General features: G+C 33.7%; 1 protein-coding gene across 9 annotated transcripts in view; it reads right to left on the bottom strand.

Moving 5' to 3' along the window:
* Positions 1 to 3,359: 3,359 nt before the first annotated feature.
* Positions 3,360 to 17,616, bottom strand: part of LOC126689032 (phylloplanin-like) — a 136,321-nt gene continuing 122,064 nt past the window's right edge. For 4 of the 9 annotated variants that reach the window (XM_050384035.1, XM_050384039.1, XM_050384025.1 and 1 more), the window contains exons 2-3: positions 4,021 to 4,084; positions 3,360 to 3,907 (exon numbers count right to left, since the gene is read on the bottom strand). In XM_050384035.1, coding sequence (XP_050239992.1) covers positions 3,615 to 3,907; positions 4,021 to 4,084 — 357 coding nt within the window. In that variant the 3' untranslated portion in view covers positions 3,360 to 3,614. The remainder of the gene's footprint in view (positions 3,908 to 4,020; positions 4,085 to 17,616) is intronic. The other 5 variants (XM_050384042.1, XM_050384045.1, XM_050384044.1 and 2 more) reach the window with 2 other exon arrangements.

Genomic DNA, 17,616 nt, shown 5'->3' on the forward strand with positions numbered 1-17,616 from the left:
GGCTGCAAGCCGCCAGACGCAGCACACGTGCCAAGCATGCCAGAAGGTGAACAGTCATGCTAGCTGGAGCACTACAGGACAAAACAGGACAATTGGCCATACGGTTATCTCGCGATTGGATCTCGTAACTTAGTCAAGTCGTGAGGTCAAGCCGCGAGCCACCCTTGTTTAGTAAATCCTGACGTTTCACATTCCTCTCTTACTCCAGTATAAATACCCCTTTTACCCACAAATGAAAGAGAGCTTCCAGAGAGAATTTTAAGAGAGAAACCCTAAAGAAAAACAAGATTGATTCACCCACAATCTATACATTAGAGTCTCTTCAAATTCCTCAACTCTCTTCCTCTCCATTGTTAAATCCTTGGGAGGCATTTTGCCAAACCTTGTTCTCACCATATTCATCACTGTGAGAGGGCTGTTTGGATTTCTGGGAAGCAGTTAGGAAGGAATCAATCTACATTGGTTGATGCTACGGTCTAGTAGCGGAATCCGGGAAGCTAGAAAAGAAAAAGGTTTGGCGCAACCTCGTTGGAGCAAGAAGCTTGGAGGGCTTAGGTGCACTGGGTAGATTAGGCTTGGAGGGTCTATTGCTGTCCATGTATCCCAACTATATTTTCTAGTGGATTGTTTACCGCTTGGAGGGCGGCGGAGAGGTTTTACCCCGAGGGCTTCGGTTTCCTCTTCGATAACCATCGCATGTTGTCTTTGTGTTTGCATCTTCCTTCCCTTTTATCTTTGCCTTTTTATCTGCTGTGGGTTGTGATTTTAATTTGGCTTAGATAGTTTTTCCAATTCCATATTATAGCTTATGTTAATTTTTCGCACTCTAGTTGTTTGACATAATGCTTGAATTGGTTAAGTTGTAATTTAGGGGTCTAAACGTTCAAGGGTGTTTATACACATATTTGAACTTTCAAGGTTTTTATGAAACCCGCCCTGAACTCGGACCCGAACCCAACCCTGACCCGATTAAAATTAAAATTACCAAAAAACCATTTATATATATATATATATATATATATCTATATATATATATATATATATATATATATAAACTTATAAACCCTACCCTCACCCTCACATTTCACTCGGTCGCCCCATCCAATTTCCCTCACTTTCCTCTCCCACTGTAGCTCAATCTCACCCACCCTCAAGCTCTGTCACTGCCAACCATCGCTCGATCTCACCACCGGCCCTCCACCATTCTTTTCTCTCACATTTTCCTTTTCTCCAAACACCACTTATACTTTCTATTTTCAACACATGCATTAATCTTCTTCTCTATTTTTTGGATTTTTTTTCTTTTTTTAGCGATTAATTGTTCAAGTTTTTGCTAATCAATGACTCCTCCATCGGAAAATTGTGCTTGCTACTCAAATTTGAATATGAGAAAATACGCATTTTTTTTTTTGCTTGGGCCATGGTATAGGCTTCAATTCCATCCTTTTCTTTTATATGGCCACGGATTTTGCCCAAATCTAACCTGGCTAGACAAGGAGGGTTTGTGGCCTGAAAAAAGAAAAATTAAAAAAAAAAAAAAATTGATAGGCCACAAATTGAATGACCCCTTGTGATAGAAATTAATTAATTAATTAGCCAAGTTATTAATTAATCAATTTATCATGCAAAAACGTGGTAGCACAAACAAATCTCCAATAAACTAATTATGCAACAGAAAAATAAATAACACGGTGATTTGTTTACGAATGGGGAAAACCTAACAGCAAAAACCCCACAGGGTGATTTTCTTGTCACCACTACCGAAACTCCACTATTATCACAACAAGCGGTTACAAGTAAAGGAATCCCAAGTACCTTACCAACCTACAGTTGAACCCTTACACCAATACCCAATTGGACATGTTTTGTAGAGACAATTCCCCTTTCTGATGCACGACTCCCAAGTACGTGACTAATCAATTGCACGGATCCCTGTACGCAACTTTAATCACCAACTAACTAGGTTGTTGGTTGCAAAGTTATTCAGTTCATCCACACGATGAAGATCAAGAAGATGCTTGGTCACAAAACCCTACGGTGCACATATACAGCAACTTCTTCAAGAGAAAGAGATGAACTAGGGCAAGAACTTCGTCTTCGGTCACAATTTCCTTATACAGAGTTTGCTTAACACTTGTGCAACTTGTGAACCGTTTGACGGCCTTTAAAACAATCCTTTTATATGTCTAGGGTTAGGAGAAAAGAAAGCCCAAAGACATATTCACAGATCCCAAGAAAATCATATTTGAATTCTGAAATTCTTAAACCTCGACAGATAGGAGGTGTCGAGCACACCAGTTTTTGAACAACTTTCTTAAGCTCGATAGATGCAGCTGTCGAGCCAGCTGTCGAGCTTTAATGAATTTGCACTATCAACTTGTTTTCTTGGACAAACATGAAGGTTTCAACACTTGATCTTGAAACATGGTTTCTTGAAGTATTTAAACACATCCTAAATCTACCCAAATACGAGTACAGTGCGTTTTGTCAAAGGATAAGCCAATTACATAAAGTAGTGGCATATGTTCCTAACAAATGAAACACATATGTCCTAACAAAAAAAACTTGTTTATTAAACGAGCCGAGTTCAGGTAATGAGTACAAGTCCATGGAGCGGGTTCGGGTATAAAGAAACCCAGCCCGAACCCAACCTGTTGGCATTACCATTTCTGGTGCAGTCGACTAATAAAATTGTGCATGTCGCCCTGGGGATACAACAACTCAGCCACCTTGCTGATTATCCTTACAAGCCTACACAGCTTGTAGAATAGCTTTTCTTTTACCCAAAAATATAGTATATCGAAGGATATCTTATTTTCATGAGATTCGAATTTTGATTCAGCAAAAGTGTAGGTAGTTTTCTTTTTTACATGAAAATCGTGCCCATAAGAAAATTGATTTTCTCATCTAAAATCGGACATGTTGGCTGCATATTCATATTGGTTGAAGAAACATACAATAAAGATCAAGTTTATTTGGGTTTTAAATTTACTTGATTGTTGTTATAATTATCTTTAAAATGGATAGTAAATAGTAATTATATTGAATCATAATATATCAATGCCAACGGTAACATAAAAAGTGTACAAACTCAACCAATTAAAGATGATGGTTTAAAGCAATGAATTAAGATTGAATAATAGAAAAACGTTAGCCACTAACGTTTACTAGGCAGCCAACTCATAACAAATGGTTAAAAATAATAATAAATATAAAATATTATGATTTTTACAAAAATAATCCAACACTTAACCCCGTAGTTTACCAAATATTCTAAACGCTATAATTCTTTCCGGTTAAAATAAGTTTTGAAATTAAACTTTTACTTCCTTCATACAATAATACCAAAACGAACACCATCAAAAAGGCTTTTTGCCAATTAACATAGCCTTGATTATCATATACAAGTCAAACGAAATCCACAACGTAGTCCATATTCATTTGAAGGACATTAAAGGCTTTATTAATTATATATGGCGACAGGAGTACTCCTTAATTAGGAAAGGAGTTTACAGATTGGATGACAATCTTCATAACATTATTAAAGAGTTGGAAAGGAAAATACTATATCATTGGTTCAATTGACCTTATTCATGTAAATACTCTTCTATTCCTCAAGTTGAGGAACTGTAACGGAACCCAACTGGCCCAAAGGTGAGAACAATACGGAGCCCTAAAACACTGCTTCTAATGAACTGTATGCGCGATTCCAAGACTCCCACAGGAGGAAGCGTGGAGTTGCAGGTGGAGAGGGGTGTTGTAACCACTAGATTGCAAAGATTCAAGGGTACTGTTGGAAAGAGAGAAAGTCGTGTAGAATCCAAGGAAAATGAAAATACTCCACTGGCATTGGTTGTTGTACTAGCAACCACATTTCCAGCTCCACACCGCAGTTGTACTTGAGCATCTAGAAGTAAACATAACAAAACAATGGTGAGATTGAAGTACCTTATTAGCTGAGACTAATGTGTGTAGTCATGGTGCATTGGACTAACTGTAACAAATTCAGAGCAAACTTACTTGGGAAAGGTGGGGTGGCAGTAACATTCGCACCTAAACTGCAAGGCACAAAAGATGGCTGGACCTCAACCACAACAATAGTGCCTTTAGCTATTGGAAGTGCGAATGCAGCAATCATTACGGTAACAAAGAGAACTAATTTCAAGGCAATTTCTCAATCACAGTGTATTGCTCTATCGATAGTCGAAACTAGCTTGCAGTAGAAATGCCGGCCATTCAACCATTTTATAGGATAAGTGTGGCCAAGTTGTAGCCGATTTTTCTGACATAAATCACGAAGCTAGAGCTCTCTGTGCAAGTCAAGAGAGATAATAACTCTCTTGTTGTATGACATGAAGTTCACCTTCACCATGGATTCGAACTTTGTGGGGTTACACCTACTAGCAGGCAGCTTGATATAGTTTAAGGCTTAGTGCAATAAATTTTAGCGGAATTCCTTTCTTTCTTTCATATTTGAATTGGTAGCATGTTCATTAGTTCATGTTCATCTTATGCACAAATTAATTACAAATTACATATATATATATATATATATATATATATATATTATCACAACCTTCATAATAATAGTGAGTCACTTGAAATTCTATATTAACTAATATAACAAATATATTTATATATTGAGCCATTTAAAGCAATTAAAGACAAAATGTTATGTGGAAGTTTGTTAATATTATTTTATTATCTTTAATTATATATAATAAGTGAATAAAAATATATATTTTTTATCAATTTTTTGTTGACATGTGAGAATTTCATTAAAATCTTGTGCTATATTTTTTATGATGAGTAAAAATTTATCAAAAAATCCTATTTGAGATTCAAATAACAAATTTATCTCTATTTCATAAGTTTTTATATTAAAATTGATATTTTCTTGTAAACATTTATAATTAAAAAGAGTTTCAAATAAAAACGAACTATCTAGAATATAAAATATTTGAATGCAAGAGACGTAACCTTGGGATCCACCCCATTGAACGGGTTGAAGAAGTACGTTAATATCTCAATAAAATCAACTAATTATATATGCCCTCGTACATCGAGGGCTTTACATTGTATTACCCACTAATCTATTTAAATGTAAAAATAAGGAAATAATAACAACAAAGTAGTATATACATCGATATAAAACATATTGACAACAATTTAGGATCAAAGATTTGAATCTAATCTAGAGACCAAGTGATGCCATGGCCTTACCAGCCCCTAAGATTTTTTTTATTTATTTATTTATTTTTTTTTTTTTTGAATTGGGTTTTTAGTAAAAGTATGTAGCCTATACTTTGGAGACTTGTAAGTAACTTCCTCTCAAAATTTTAATTGGTCCCAAGAGGCCCAAAAAATATAAATAGCCAACTTGCCCATATGTAGTGTTTCTATATTGAAGGTAACAACTCATCTAGGACCACCAATGCCTCAAGGACCTCAACACTACCATAAATATGGGTTAGACAAAAGCTCTGACTTTCGTTCCTATAAGCATGCCCTCTCTTGGTGGAATTAATTTTACGAAAAGGAAGATTTCAAATTAATCATTATCAAAAAAAATATATATATACAAAAGGCTTAAATTTTTGAGTTTGAAAATATGCCATTTTTTTGTATTTTTTTTTTTTTTAGTTAATTTACTGAATTCAACTATTAGAATAAGAATTTGGAAAAATTATGAAAGTGAAGGCTAATTATGTTTGTATGTTTTGGTGTTGATGCAGTGAAAAAAACGAGGAATAGATTATTATATAAAAATTATCTCTTTCTCTTTTTGTAGTTTTGGTGAGTAAAACATAATGTTGTGAGTTTTGATAGAGTCAAAATGAAAATACTATTCTTGAATCAATTTTTTTAGTTTTTGGATTTTATCAAATTTATATCGGACATTTCCAACGGTTGCTATTTATGTTATCATATCATAATGAGATGAATGAAAAGAAAATTTATAGAAAATGTGATGCAACAATTAGATCAATAATAAAATATTAGAAACAATTAAAAAAAAACTACCAAAACAATTAAAATGTTAAAGAAATGGAGTTTATGACATATAAATGGGACAAAAAAGAGTAATGAAAAGTGGGAAAAGTTTAGTTCCAAACTTGATTGGAGATACCTTTTTCAACTTATTATGTGACAATTTATAAGACTATCTATGTGTATTACTTAAACAAGCCACATAATATATTAAAAGAGCATGTGACAAAAACTACACATGAATGGTCTCTTTAACCGTCATATAATAAGTTAGAGCAAAATAGCTCCAAATTAATATGTTTGGAGCCAAACATTTTCCATGAAAAATTTATATGAAAAATAAGATGGAAGAGAAAGAACTGTTGGAAGAATATTGCTTGGGTCCAAAAGAAGAGGGGGAGAATAAGAGTGAAAATGAGAAGAGGAAGAGTTGTACAAAATGTAATTGGAAGAATATAAGAAGTCATGAATGAAAGAATTGAAGAAAGCCTTGAGGGAATGGATTTGAAAAATCAAATATAAGTTCAAATTTATAAGAATTGAATTACACAAAGTTTATAAGTTCAAATTTTACCAAGTTTTTTCAATTTCATAAAATTTTATATAGTAATTTGAAAAATAATTATCAATGGACAATAAGATGATAATCTAGTTATAGAAAATTTGAATATAACATTTTATATAATCCTATTTTGCTTATAAAAATCATATTTATGATAGCTATGATCGAAAGAAATATACTCAATCAAAATATATCCAAAAGCAAGGTAGGGCTAGGGGGTCAATTTTAGTTATTAGTTATTACAGTTTGCAAGTCTTCCCTACATATATAATGTTATTAGATATTTTTCTTTTTCTTTGGTGAATATTCTTTATGCCTTCCTTTTTGATATAACAAATACACTATTCTCATTTATGTGTCTATGAATGTTTAAAATTTATAAAAGGAATACAATGGTAGGAAAAAAATTGCAAGAAGCAAAGTTTTAATAAAAGAGGAAAAAATATAAGAGCATTAGTGTTACCATTTCAAAGGTGATAAGAAATAACGATAATAAGATCTCAAATTATTTGTGTAATAATTATCATGGTTTGTGTCGATTGATATGTAATTTTTTTTTTTTTGGGGGTGTAATATAGCACCTTAAGAACAGTGCTTTTATAAGACACTATAGATAATGTATTTATATGGACACTCACAATAGTATTTTAACATGTGCTATTGAGGTTTTGAAGTTGGGCAAATTTGTTTATGGTTTCTAGGAATGTGCTATACTAATAGTACATTGGCCTATTTTGGTTTTTTTTTTTAGTTATTTATTTTGGGCTTAGTGGTAAAAACCCCAAGAGTTCAACTCTTATTAAGTTTTCAAGCCACTAGGTTTAGGTATTAGTCTTCTATCTATATAAGGCTAATGATTTTTATTTAAGAGTAGAAGATTGAATTATCTAAATTTTCAGAAGCTACAAAGTTTAATGAGCTCTAGCTCAACTAAAAATCTCCTCCCCTTATAAGTTCTGGGTGGGGAGAGAGAGAGAGAGGGTGGGGGGTGGTTTAGTTGATGTTGTGCATTGTTATCTTGTATTAGAATATGTCTACCATTCCTATAGATTCATTTTTGAATGTGAATGTAGCTTTGTGATTCCAGGTAGCTTGTCTCTCCCTTAATTGAAATCAGATACCAAAAGATGCAGTCTTTGTATAGTAATTGCAGTAGATCAAGCTTGCACTATATATGATCACGTACATGGTCTCAAGTTTTCTATCGGTTTCTTGCTATTTCTATATGTTGCAACTTGCAAAAGAGATGGTTTTAACTACAAGAACTTATATAACTGAAAAAAAAAAAAATAAAAAAAAAACTTTTAATAACTCAGTAAACCAATTTTATCATAACTCTTTTAGAGCGCCTAAGTGCCAAACCTATAGATGCTTACCCTGAAGCTTTTCTCCATAGTCACCGATCCAAATCCATAATCCCCATATGCCCAACAGATATCACCCCAGATGATGAAGATGAAGTAGAGACCCCTGCAAACCACAGACACCCACATCACAAAAAATCAACCACAAATGACTAGTCAGAAAGGTACACCCACAAAAAAAAAGAGACCTTTCAAACTATAGAATGAAAAATAAAAATATGGAGAATAATATATAAAGGACTACTAGTGCCGTTGGAACATATTAGTGCCTTTTTCCTCTCCTGAGAATGACTACAGAATTTTTGGAAGACACAATCGTTGAAATCCTCCATCTCTAACTAAACCCTTGATATATTTTAGGCCTGTATCTAAGTATCCCATAATTTCTTCAGATTTGGAACTGATCCTGACCATCTTCAATTTCATGTCACCTTGAAATCCTATAAATTGCAAGTATGAATTATACAATTATACTATTGTTTGATTGCTAGAGAAAGAATAGAATATTTTCTTTTGTTTCTCTGACCAGGAAATGAGTTTAATTCTTTTTTGTGCCCGTTGTCAGTTTTGTACTTATCTCCTTTAAAAATCCAATCATCGACACCATTGTGGTTATTGGATTTTATTGTGTTTTCTCCACTTTGGAATTGAACTTGCTTCAACCAATTTTTGGCTTGTTTGAGTATTTATAATTTAAAAGTAATTAATCAATACTATTTGGCTCTAGTGACTTACGACCATGGTTGTTGTATAGAAAGGGTCTTTTGCTCAATTTGTCATTAAAAGTTTAAGTCTACCACTATACCCTTCAACCTATTTGCCAAAATCTTAATTATGCATTTGTACACTATGTTGTAGCAAAATATATGCCTAACATTTGCCATGTAGGATGGACTAGATACTAATCAAGAAACTTGAATTAAGAAACTTGGCATGTCAAATTTTATAGTCCTCACCACAAATTTTATCTAAAGTGCACCGTGAGTTAATTGTCCTCCTCTCTTGCATTTTATCTTATGTAGAAAATAGGTGTGGAGGTCCTTCTTAAGCCATCTAGCCTAGGAAAAAAATGAAAAAAGAAAAAAAAAAAAGGGCTATAGTCGCGTTTAAAAACTCTGCTAAAAATATATCCTATAGCCACATTTAAAAAATGCGGCTATAGTTGTCACCTATAGCCACATTTTAAAGGCAGCTATAGCTTTCACCAATAGCCACGTTTTAAACACAGCCATTGGTCCTAGCCTATAGCTGCATTTGAAAAAGTGCGGCCATAGACCCCTCAGGCATACAGTCACAGGGTTTAGGCCACTTTTGAAAACGTGGTTTAAAAAAACGTGGCTATAGGCCAAATCGTCCTATAGCCACGTTTTTATGAGCTATAGCCGCGTTTTAAAACGTGGCTATAGAAATTTTTTTTGTAGTGATGTTATACACAAATTAATTACAAATTATATATATATATATATATATATATATATATATATACACATTATCACAACCTTCATAATAATAGTGAGTCACTTTAAATTCTAAATTAACTAATATAACAAATATATTTATATATTGAGCCATTTAATGTAATTAAAGACAAAATGTTATGTGGAAGTTTGTTAATATTATTTCACTATCTTTAATTATTTATAATAAGTGATTAAAAAAAATATATTTTTATGAATTTTTTGTTGACATGTGAGAATTTCATTAAAATCTTGTGCTATATTTTTTATGTTGTGGGTAAAAATTTATCAAAAAATCCTATTTGAGATTCAATTAACAAATTTATCTTTATTTCATAAGTTTTTATATTAAAATTGATATTTACTAGTAAACATTTATAATGAAAAATATTTTCAAATAAAAATGAACTATCTAGAATATAAAATATTTGATTGCAAGAGATGTAACCTCGGGATCCACCCCATTGAACAGGTAGAAGAAGTGCGTTAATATCTGAATAAAATCGACTAATTATATTTGCCCCTGTATATCGAGGGCTTAACATTGTATTACCCACTAATTTATTAAAATGTAAAAATAAGAAAATAATAATAATAAAGTAGTATATACATCGAAACAAAACATGTTGACAAAAATTTAGGATCAAAGATTTGAATCTAATCTAGAGACCAAGTGATGCCATGGCCTTCCCAGCCCCAAAGAATTTTTTATTATTATTTATTGGGGTTTATAGTAAAAATATGTAGTCTATACTTTGGAGACTTGTAAGTAACTCCCTCTCAAAAGTTAAATTGGTCCAAAGAGGCCTGAAAGTTCAAAAACGTGTACAAAACATCTTTGAATGTTTAGACCCCCAAATTACAACTTAACCAATTCAAGCAATATGTCAAACAACTAGTGTGCGGAAACTTAACATATGCTATAATATGAAATTGGTTAAAAACTATTTAAGCCATAACAAAATAAAACCACAGCAGATAATTAAAAGGCAAAGATAGAGAGGAAGGAAGATGCAAACACAAAGACAACACGCGATGTGTTATCGAAGAGGAAACCGAAGTCCTCGGCGAAAAACCTCTCCGCCGCCCTCCAAGCGGTAAGCAATCCACTAGAAAATACAGTTGGGATACAAGGACAGCAATAGACCCTCCAAGCCTAATCTACCCAGTGCACCTAAGCCCTCCAAGCTTCTTGCTCCAACGAGGTTGCGCCGAACCTTTTTCTTTTCTAGCTTCCCGGATTCCGCTACTAGACCGTAGCATCAACCAATGAAGATTGGTTCCTTCCTAATTGCTTCCCAGAAATCCAAACAACTGGCTCACAGTGATGATGATGGTGAGAACCAGGTTTGGTATAATGCCTCTCAAGGATTTGACAATGGAGAGGAAGAGAGTAAGGGAATTTGAAGTGACTCTAAGGTATAGATTGTGGGTGAAACAATCTTGTTTTTCTTTAGGGTTTCTCTCTCAAAATTCTCTCTGGAAGCTCTCTTTCAATCGTGGGTAAAAGGGGTATTTATACTGGAGTGGGAGAGGAATGTGAAACGTCAGGTTTACAAAACAGGGGTGGCTCGCGGCTTGACTAAGTCGCAAGATCCAGTCGCGAGTTAACCGTATGGCCAGTTGTCCTGTTTTGTCCTGTAGTGCTCCAGCTAGCATGACTGTTCATCTTCCAGCATGCTTGGCACGTGTGCTGCTTCTGGCGGCTTGCAGCCGCGAGTCACCCGCGAGTCCCAGCCGCGAGTCTCTGTTTTCTTGCACACTCTTGAGCAATCTTCACTCTATCTCACTCACTACCCTTACAACAAACCCACCTAAATACAGGGTAACTAAATGCTGAATTACAAGCAAATTTGGCACGGAATAAAGCCAATTAGATGGTTGAATAAATTCAACCTTACAAGGCCCAAAAAATATAAATAGCCAACTTACCGAGATGTAGTGTTTCTATAAATAGCCATTTAATGCAATTAAAGACAAAATGTTATGTGGAAGTTTGTTAATATTATTTTATTATCTTTAATTATATATAATAAGTGAATAAAAATATATATTTTTTATCAATTTTTTGTTGACGTGTGAGAATTTCATTAAAATCTTATGTTATATTTTTTATGTTGAGTAAAAATTTATCAAAAAATCCTATTTGAGATTCAAATAACAAATTTATCTCTATTTCATAAATTTTTATATTAAAATTGATATTTTCTTGTAAACATTTATAATTAAAAGTAGTTTCACATAAAAAGGAACTATCTAGAATATAAAATATTTGACTGCAAGAGCCATAACCTTGGGATCCACCCCATTGAACGGGTTGAAGAAGTACGTTAATATCTCAATAAAATCAACTAATTATATTTGCCCTTGTATATCGAGGGCTTTACATTGTATTACCCAAAATTTATTTAAATGTAAAAATAAGAAAATAATAACAACAAAGTAGTATATACATCGATATAAAACATGTTGACAACAATTTAGGATCAAAGATTTGAATCTAATCTAGAGACCAAGTGATGCCATGGCCTTCCCAACCCCTAAGATTTGTTTTTTTTTTTTTTTTTTGAATGGGGTTTATAGTAAAAGTATGTATCCTATACTTTGGAGACTTGTAAGTAACTTCCTCTCAAAAGTTAAATTGGTCCAAAGAGGCCCAAAAAATATAAATAGCCAACTTGCCCATATGTAGTGTTTCTATATTGAAGGTATCAACTCATCTAGGACCACCAATGCCTCAAGGACCTCAACACTACCATAAATATGGGTTAGACAAAAGCTCTGACTTCCGTTCCTATAAGCATGCCCTCTCTTTGAGGAATTAATTTTATGAAAAGGAAAATTTCAAATTAATCATTATCAAAAAAAAAAAAAAAAAAATCTTGAATACAAAAGGCTTAAATTTTTGAGTTTGAAAATATGCCATTTTTTTGTATTCTTTTTTTTTTTTTTAGTTAATTTACCAATTTCAACTATTAGGATAAGAATTTGGAAAAATTAAGAAAGTGAAGGCTAATTATGTATGTATGTTTTGGTGTTGATGCAGTGAAAAGAAGGAGGAATAGATTATAATATAAAAATGATCTCTTTCTCTTTTTGTAGTTTTGGTGAGTAAAACATAATGTTGCGAGTTTCGATAGAGTCAAAATGAAAATACTATTCTTGAATCATTTTTTTTGGTTTTTGGATTTTATCAAATTTATATCGGACATTTCCAACAGTTGCTATTTATGTTATCATATTATAATGAGATTAATGAAAAGAAAATTTATAGAAAATGTGATGGAACAGTTAGATCAATAATAAAATATTAGAAACAATGAAAAAAAAAACTACCAAAACAAGTAAAATGTTAAAGAAATGGAGTTTATGACATATAAATGGGACAAAAAAGAGTAATGAAAAATGGGAAAAGTTTAGTTCCAAACTTGATTGGAGTTACCTTTTTCAACTTATTATGTGATAATTTATAAGACTATCTATGTGTATTACTTAAACAAGCCACGTAATATATTAAAAGAGCATATGACAAAAACTACACGTGAATGGTCTCTTTAACCATCATATAATAAGTTAGAGCAAAATAGCTCCAAATTAATATGTTTGGAGCCAAACATTTTCCATGAAAAATTAATATGAAAAATAAGATGGAAGAGAAAGAACTGTTGGAAGAATATTGCTTGGGTCCAAAAGAAGAGGGGGAGAATAAGAGTGAAAATGAGGAGAGGAAGAGTTGTACAAAATGTAATTGGAAGAATATAACAAGTCATGAATGAAAGAATTGAAGAAGGCCTTGAGGGAATGGATTTGAAAAATCAAATATAACAAAAAACAAAAAAAGTTGCTAGTGGATTAGAGGAGATTCCTTTAGAACGGTTCGTTTGAAAAAATTTAGTGATCCTTTTTTCTTTCTTTTTTTAATCTTCGACTCCCTGAAAAAATTCTCGTTCTATTCTGCCCTTAATTGCCTTTTTGGGGAAATATTGGAGCTCTAACTCTATTTGAGGCTCATTGCTAGATGTACCCAGATCAAATTAATTGGTTTCTTACGTGGTCATTGATAACTACACCACTTCCAAAAGTCGTAAAACTTGTTTTTTCAACTCTTTTCTATGATCTCATGCTGTAGCCACATAAAGTTGCTTCTTATTGCGGACATTCGTTGTGGAATATGCATGCAGACCGTCACAGATTTGCATTGGCTAAGTGATAGGCCACAAACTGAATGACCCTTTGTGGTAGAAATTAATTAATTAATTAGCCAAGTTATTAATTAATCAATTTATCATGCAAAAATGTGGTAGCACAAACAAATCACCAATAAACTAATTATGCAGCGGAAAATAAATAACACGGTGATTTGTTTACAAATGGGGAAAACCTAATGGTAAAAACCCCACTGGGTGATTTTCAGGTTACCACTCTCGAAACTCTACTATTATCACAACAAGCGGTTACAAGTAAAGGAATCCCAAGTACCTTATCAACCTATAGTTGAACCCTTACCCCAATATCCAATTGGACTTGTTCTGTAGTGACAGTTCCCCTTTCAGATGCACGACTCCCAAGTACGTGACTAACCAATCTGGTGCGCGGATCCCAGTACGTAACTTACTCCTTTGCACAAATCCCAGTACATGACTAACTCCACAGCAACCTTTGATTGTTGTAGTTGATTTGCAGCAGCTTCACATGGAAACACCAATAAGATCTTCAATGTTGGTGCAAGAGATTTTGCTTGGTTACAGAACCCAAAGGCCTACAAGAAATGCAGCAAGAACTCTTTCTTCTGTAGGTGGAGGTTAGGGTTTGAAAAAGAAAACCTTATGAAGCTCTCTAGGTTTTTTTTTTTCTTTTTCCCACCTCCTTTAAATAGGGGCTTAATGGGCTCTCCTATTCTAAATAGGTTTATACAAACCTTGAGTTTTCCTAGTCCAATAAGTATTATACAAACCCATAAACAAATAGCCTTTCAGAATAAAAACATTGCTGGCTATTATCTGAAAACCCGTAAGCTCGATCGATCGAGGTATCTGTCAAGCTTTAATGAATCTCGACAGATTGAGATTCTATAGAGCAAGTATCGAGACCTGCAGATTTGCACTTTTCTTGAGTAGTCCTTGAGTAGTCTTTATGTCTTCAATTTAACCACTTGTAATGATTATCTTGAACCTACTTTGATTTACCAAAATACAAGTAAAGTGCGTTTTGTCAAAGGATATGCCAATTGCATAAAAATATGTCCCCAACAATCTCCCCCTTTGGCAATCCGTGACAAAACCACAAGAGTACATTGAATGCCCTAGAATACATTCTACTCAAGATTACAGAATAAATAAGCCTAGTGGAAAAGATCTAAACCTTGGAAGTTGCTGCAAGAAGAAGGTTCGGAATCTTGACTTGGCTTTAACTTGTCTTTCCTGAAAGGCACTAAACAGAACACATCAAGGTTCCATGTGGAAAATAATGGCAAGTTAAATAAATAAGAAACATGTGTATAATGAGAGAAAAGAAACAACACATGTGAGATAAAGAGTGAAACACATACATCATCATCAAATATAGAATCAACTCATGATGTACGTAAATGGTTAGAACACCAAAAGATACACAACACAAAAAAATATCAATATCAATGTGTATCAAACTAACTCTCCTCCTAAGTTAGTTACATCAAAAACATTCTTCCCTTTAACATGAAGTTCTCCCCCTAAATTTATTACTCCCCCTGAGGAAAGACATTCAGTTCTCAAATTTCTTCCCCTTTTTGACACGATTGTCAAAGGGCATAAAAAGCCAAAGGACATGACGGAGACAAACAGAAAACTAACAGAGAGGGAACGAGGAGAACAAGGAACCATAGACCTACAAGAAAAAGAAAAACAAGATGCTATGGACACAAAGGAAAAAAAAAATGCAAAACGAAGAAAAATGAAATGCATGCAAGGGAATCTCAATCGATCGAGAGGTGGCGAGACAGGTGTCTAGCATAATAGATGTCGACAGATGCAACTGTCGAGGATCTGTCGAGGGACAAATCAACAAAAGGCTAAAAGGATCTCGATCGATCCACTAGGTATCGAGAAGCTATCGAGGAGACAGGAGCTTTCTCGATCGATCCACCAGGTGTCAAGAAGCTGTTGAGATTGCGATAAGAAAAAGCTTAGAAGCTCGACAGATAGCTAGGTATCGAGGAGCTGTCGAGCCAGCTTTTTTAAAAACAGTTTTACCTTTGTCTATCCTAGCAATATTAGCCTTCAACTCTTCATTATTCCTTTTAAATGGAGGAATATAAAAATCCTTTTCTTTTGAGTTAGGCTCAACAAGAAGTTTGGCACTAGTTAATTTTTCAACTTCAATTTTCGATTCAACTAGTTGCACTTCCAAACTTTTAATTTTGTCCACCTGAGATGAAATTTGATTTTTAAAATTCTCGTTCAAATTTTTGGATTCATCCAATTTTGCAATCAAATCATCTTTTTCAAGCTTGATCTTTTTAAATTTAGCTTTTAATTTTGCAGAATATTCAAGCAATTTCATACAAAAATTATAAAGCTTGCAATAGGCATCTTGAATATCATCATCATCATTCAACATAAGATCATGCAAATCAAAAAAATCAAGAGTTTCCTTGACAACAGGGGTCAATGGATCACACAGCAAAGATTAACCCTAATCAAAGTGTGCCCAATCTGATACCACTTGATAGGCCACAAACTGAATGACCCTTTGTGATAGAAATTAATTAATTAATTAGCCAAGTTATTAATTAATCAATTTATCATGCAAAAACGTGATAGTACAAACAAATCACCAATAAACTAATTATGTAGTGGAAAATAAATAACTCGGTGATTTGTTTACGAATGGGGAAAACCTAACGGCAAAAACCCCACCAGGTGATTTTTAGGTCATCACTCCCGAAACTCCACTATTATCACAACAAGCGGTTACAAGTAAAGGAATCTCAAGTACCTTACCAACCTACAGTTGAACCCTTACCCCAATACCCAATTGGACTTGTTCTGTAGTGACAGTTCCCCTTTCAGATGCATGACTCCCAAGTACGTGACTAACCAATCTGATACGCGGATCCCAGTACGCGACTTACTCCTTTGCACGAATCCCAGTACGTGACTAACTCCACGGCAACCCTTTGATTGTTGTACTTGATATGCAGCAGTTTCAAATGGAAACACCAATAAGATCTTCAATGTTGGTGCAAGAGATTTTGCTTGGTTACAGAACCCAAAGGCGTACAAGAAACACAGCAAGAACTCTTTTTTCTGTAGGAGGAGGTTAGGATTTCAAAAAGAAAACCTTATGAAGCTCTCTAGGTTTTTGTTTTTCTTTTTCCCACCTCCTTTAAATAGGGGCTTAATGGGCTCTCCTATTCCAAATAGGTTTATACAAACCTTGGGTTTTCCTAGTCCAATAAGGATTATACAAACCCATAAACAAATAGCCTTTCAGAATAAAAACATTGCTGGCTATTATCTGAAAACCTGTAAGCTCGATCGATCGAGGTGTCTGTCGAGCTTTAATGAATCTCGACAGATCGAGATTCTATCGAGCAAGTATCGAGACCTGCAGATTTACACTTTTCTTGAGCAGTTCTTGAGTAGTCTTCATGTCTTCGATTTAACCACTTGTAGTGATCATCTTGAACCTACTTAGATTTACCAAAATACAAGTAAAGTGCGTTTTGTCAAAAGATATGCCAATTACATAAAAATAAGTCCCCAACACTAAGAAATACTACTGCATGAAGAGATCAATGCTAGTGTGGACATGTTCATTTTGAATTTGTCGAACTTAAAAAAAAATATATATAAAAAGTAACTCACAGTGTAAATAAGTAAAACCGCTTATATGTTGTTATGGCCTTACGGAATAGGCAAGGAGCAGTATTTAACAAGTAAACCAGATATAATCCGAGGAAACACTTGTAATCTTGATAAGTTAAGAGAATGGGAAATGCTAACGAATGTCCTTAGAGCATTGGTTAATAATCCATTTAAAGAAAGTTTTTATGGGGAAAAAAAGAACAATTAATATTTTGAGAATTTTTTTCATTTCCCACAAAAGTGGTGTCAAAACTTTCCTAAAATAGATTATTAACCAACGCACTAGGGGCACTCGTTCGCATGACCCTGAGAGTATTATTTAATATTTAACAAAGTAAACACATTTATAATTTTTACACTAATTCCCAATCCATCTTTATATGTACATCATTTAT

The sequence above is a fragment of the Quercus robur genome, chromosome 6, assembly GCF_932294415.1.
Source record: "Quercus robur chromosome 6, dhQueRobu3.1, whole genome shotgun sequence".
Lineage (NCBI taxonomy): Eukaryota > Viridiplantae > Streptophyta > Magnoliopsida > Fagales > Fagaceae > Quercus > Quercus robur.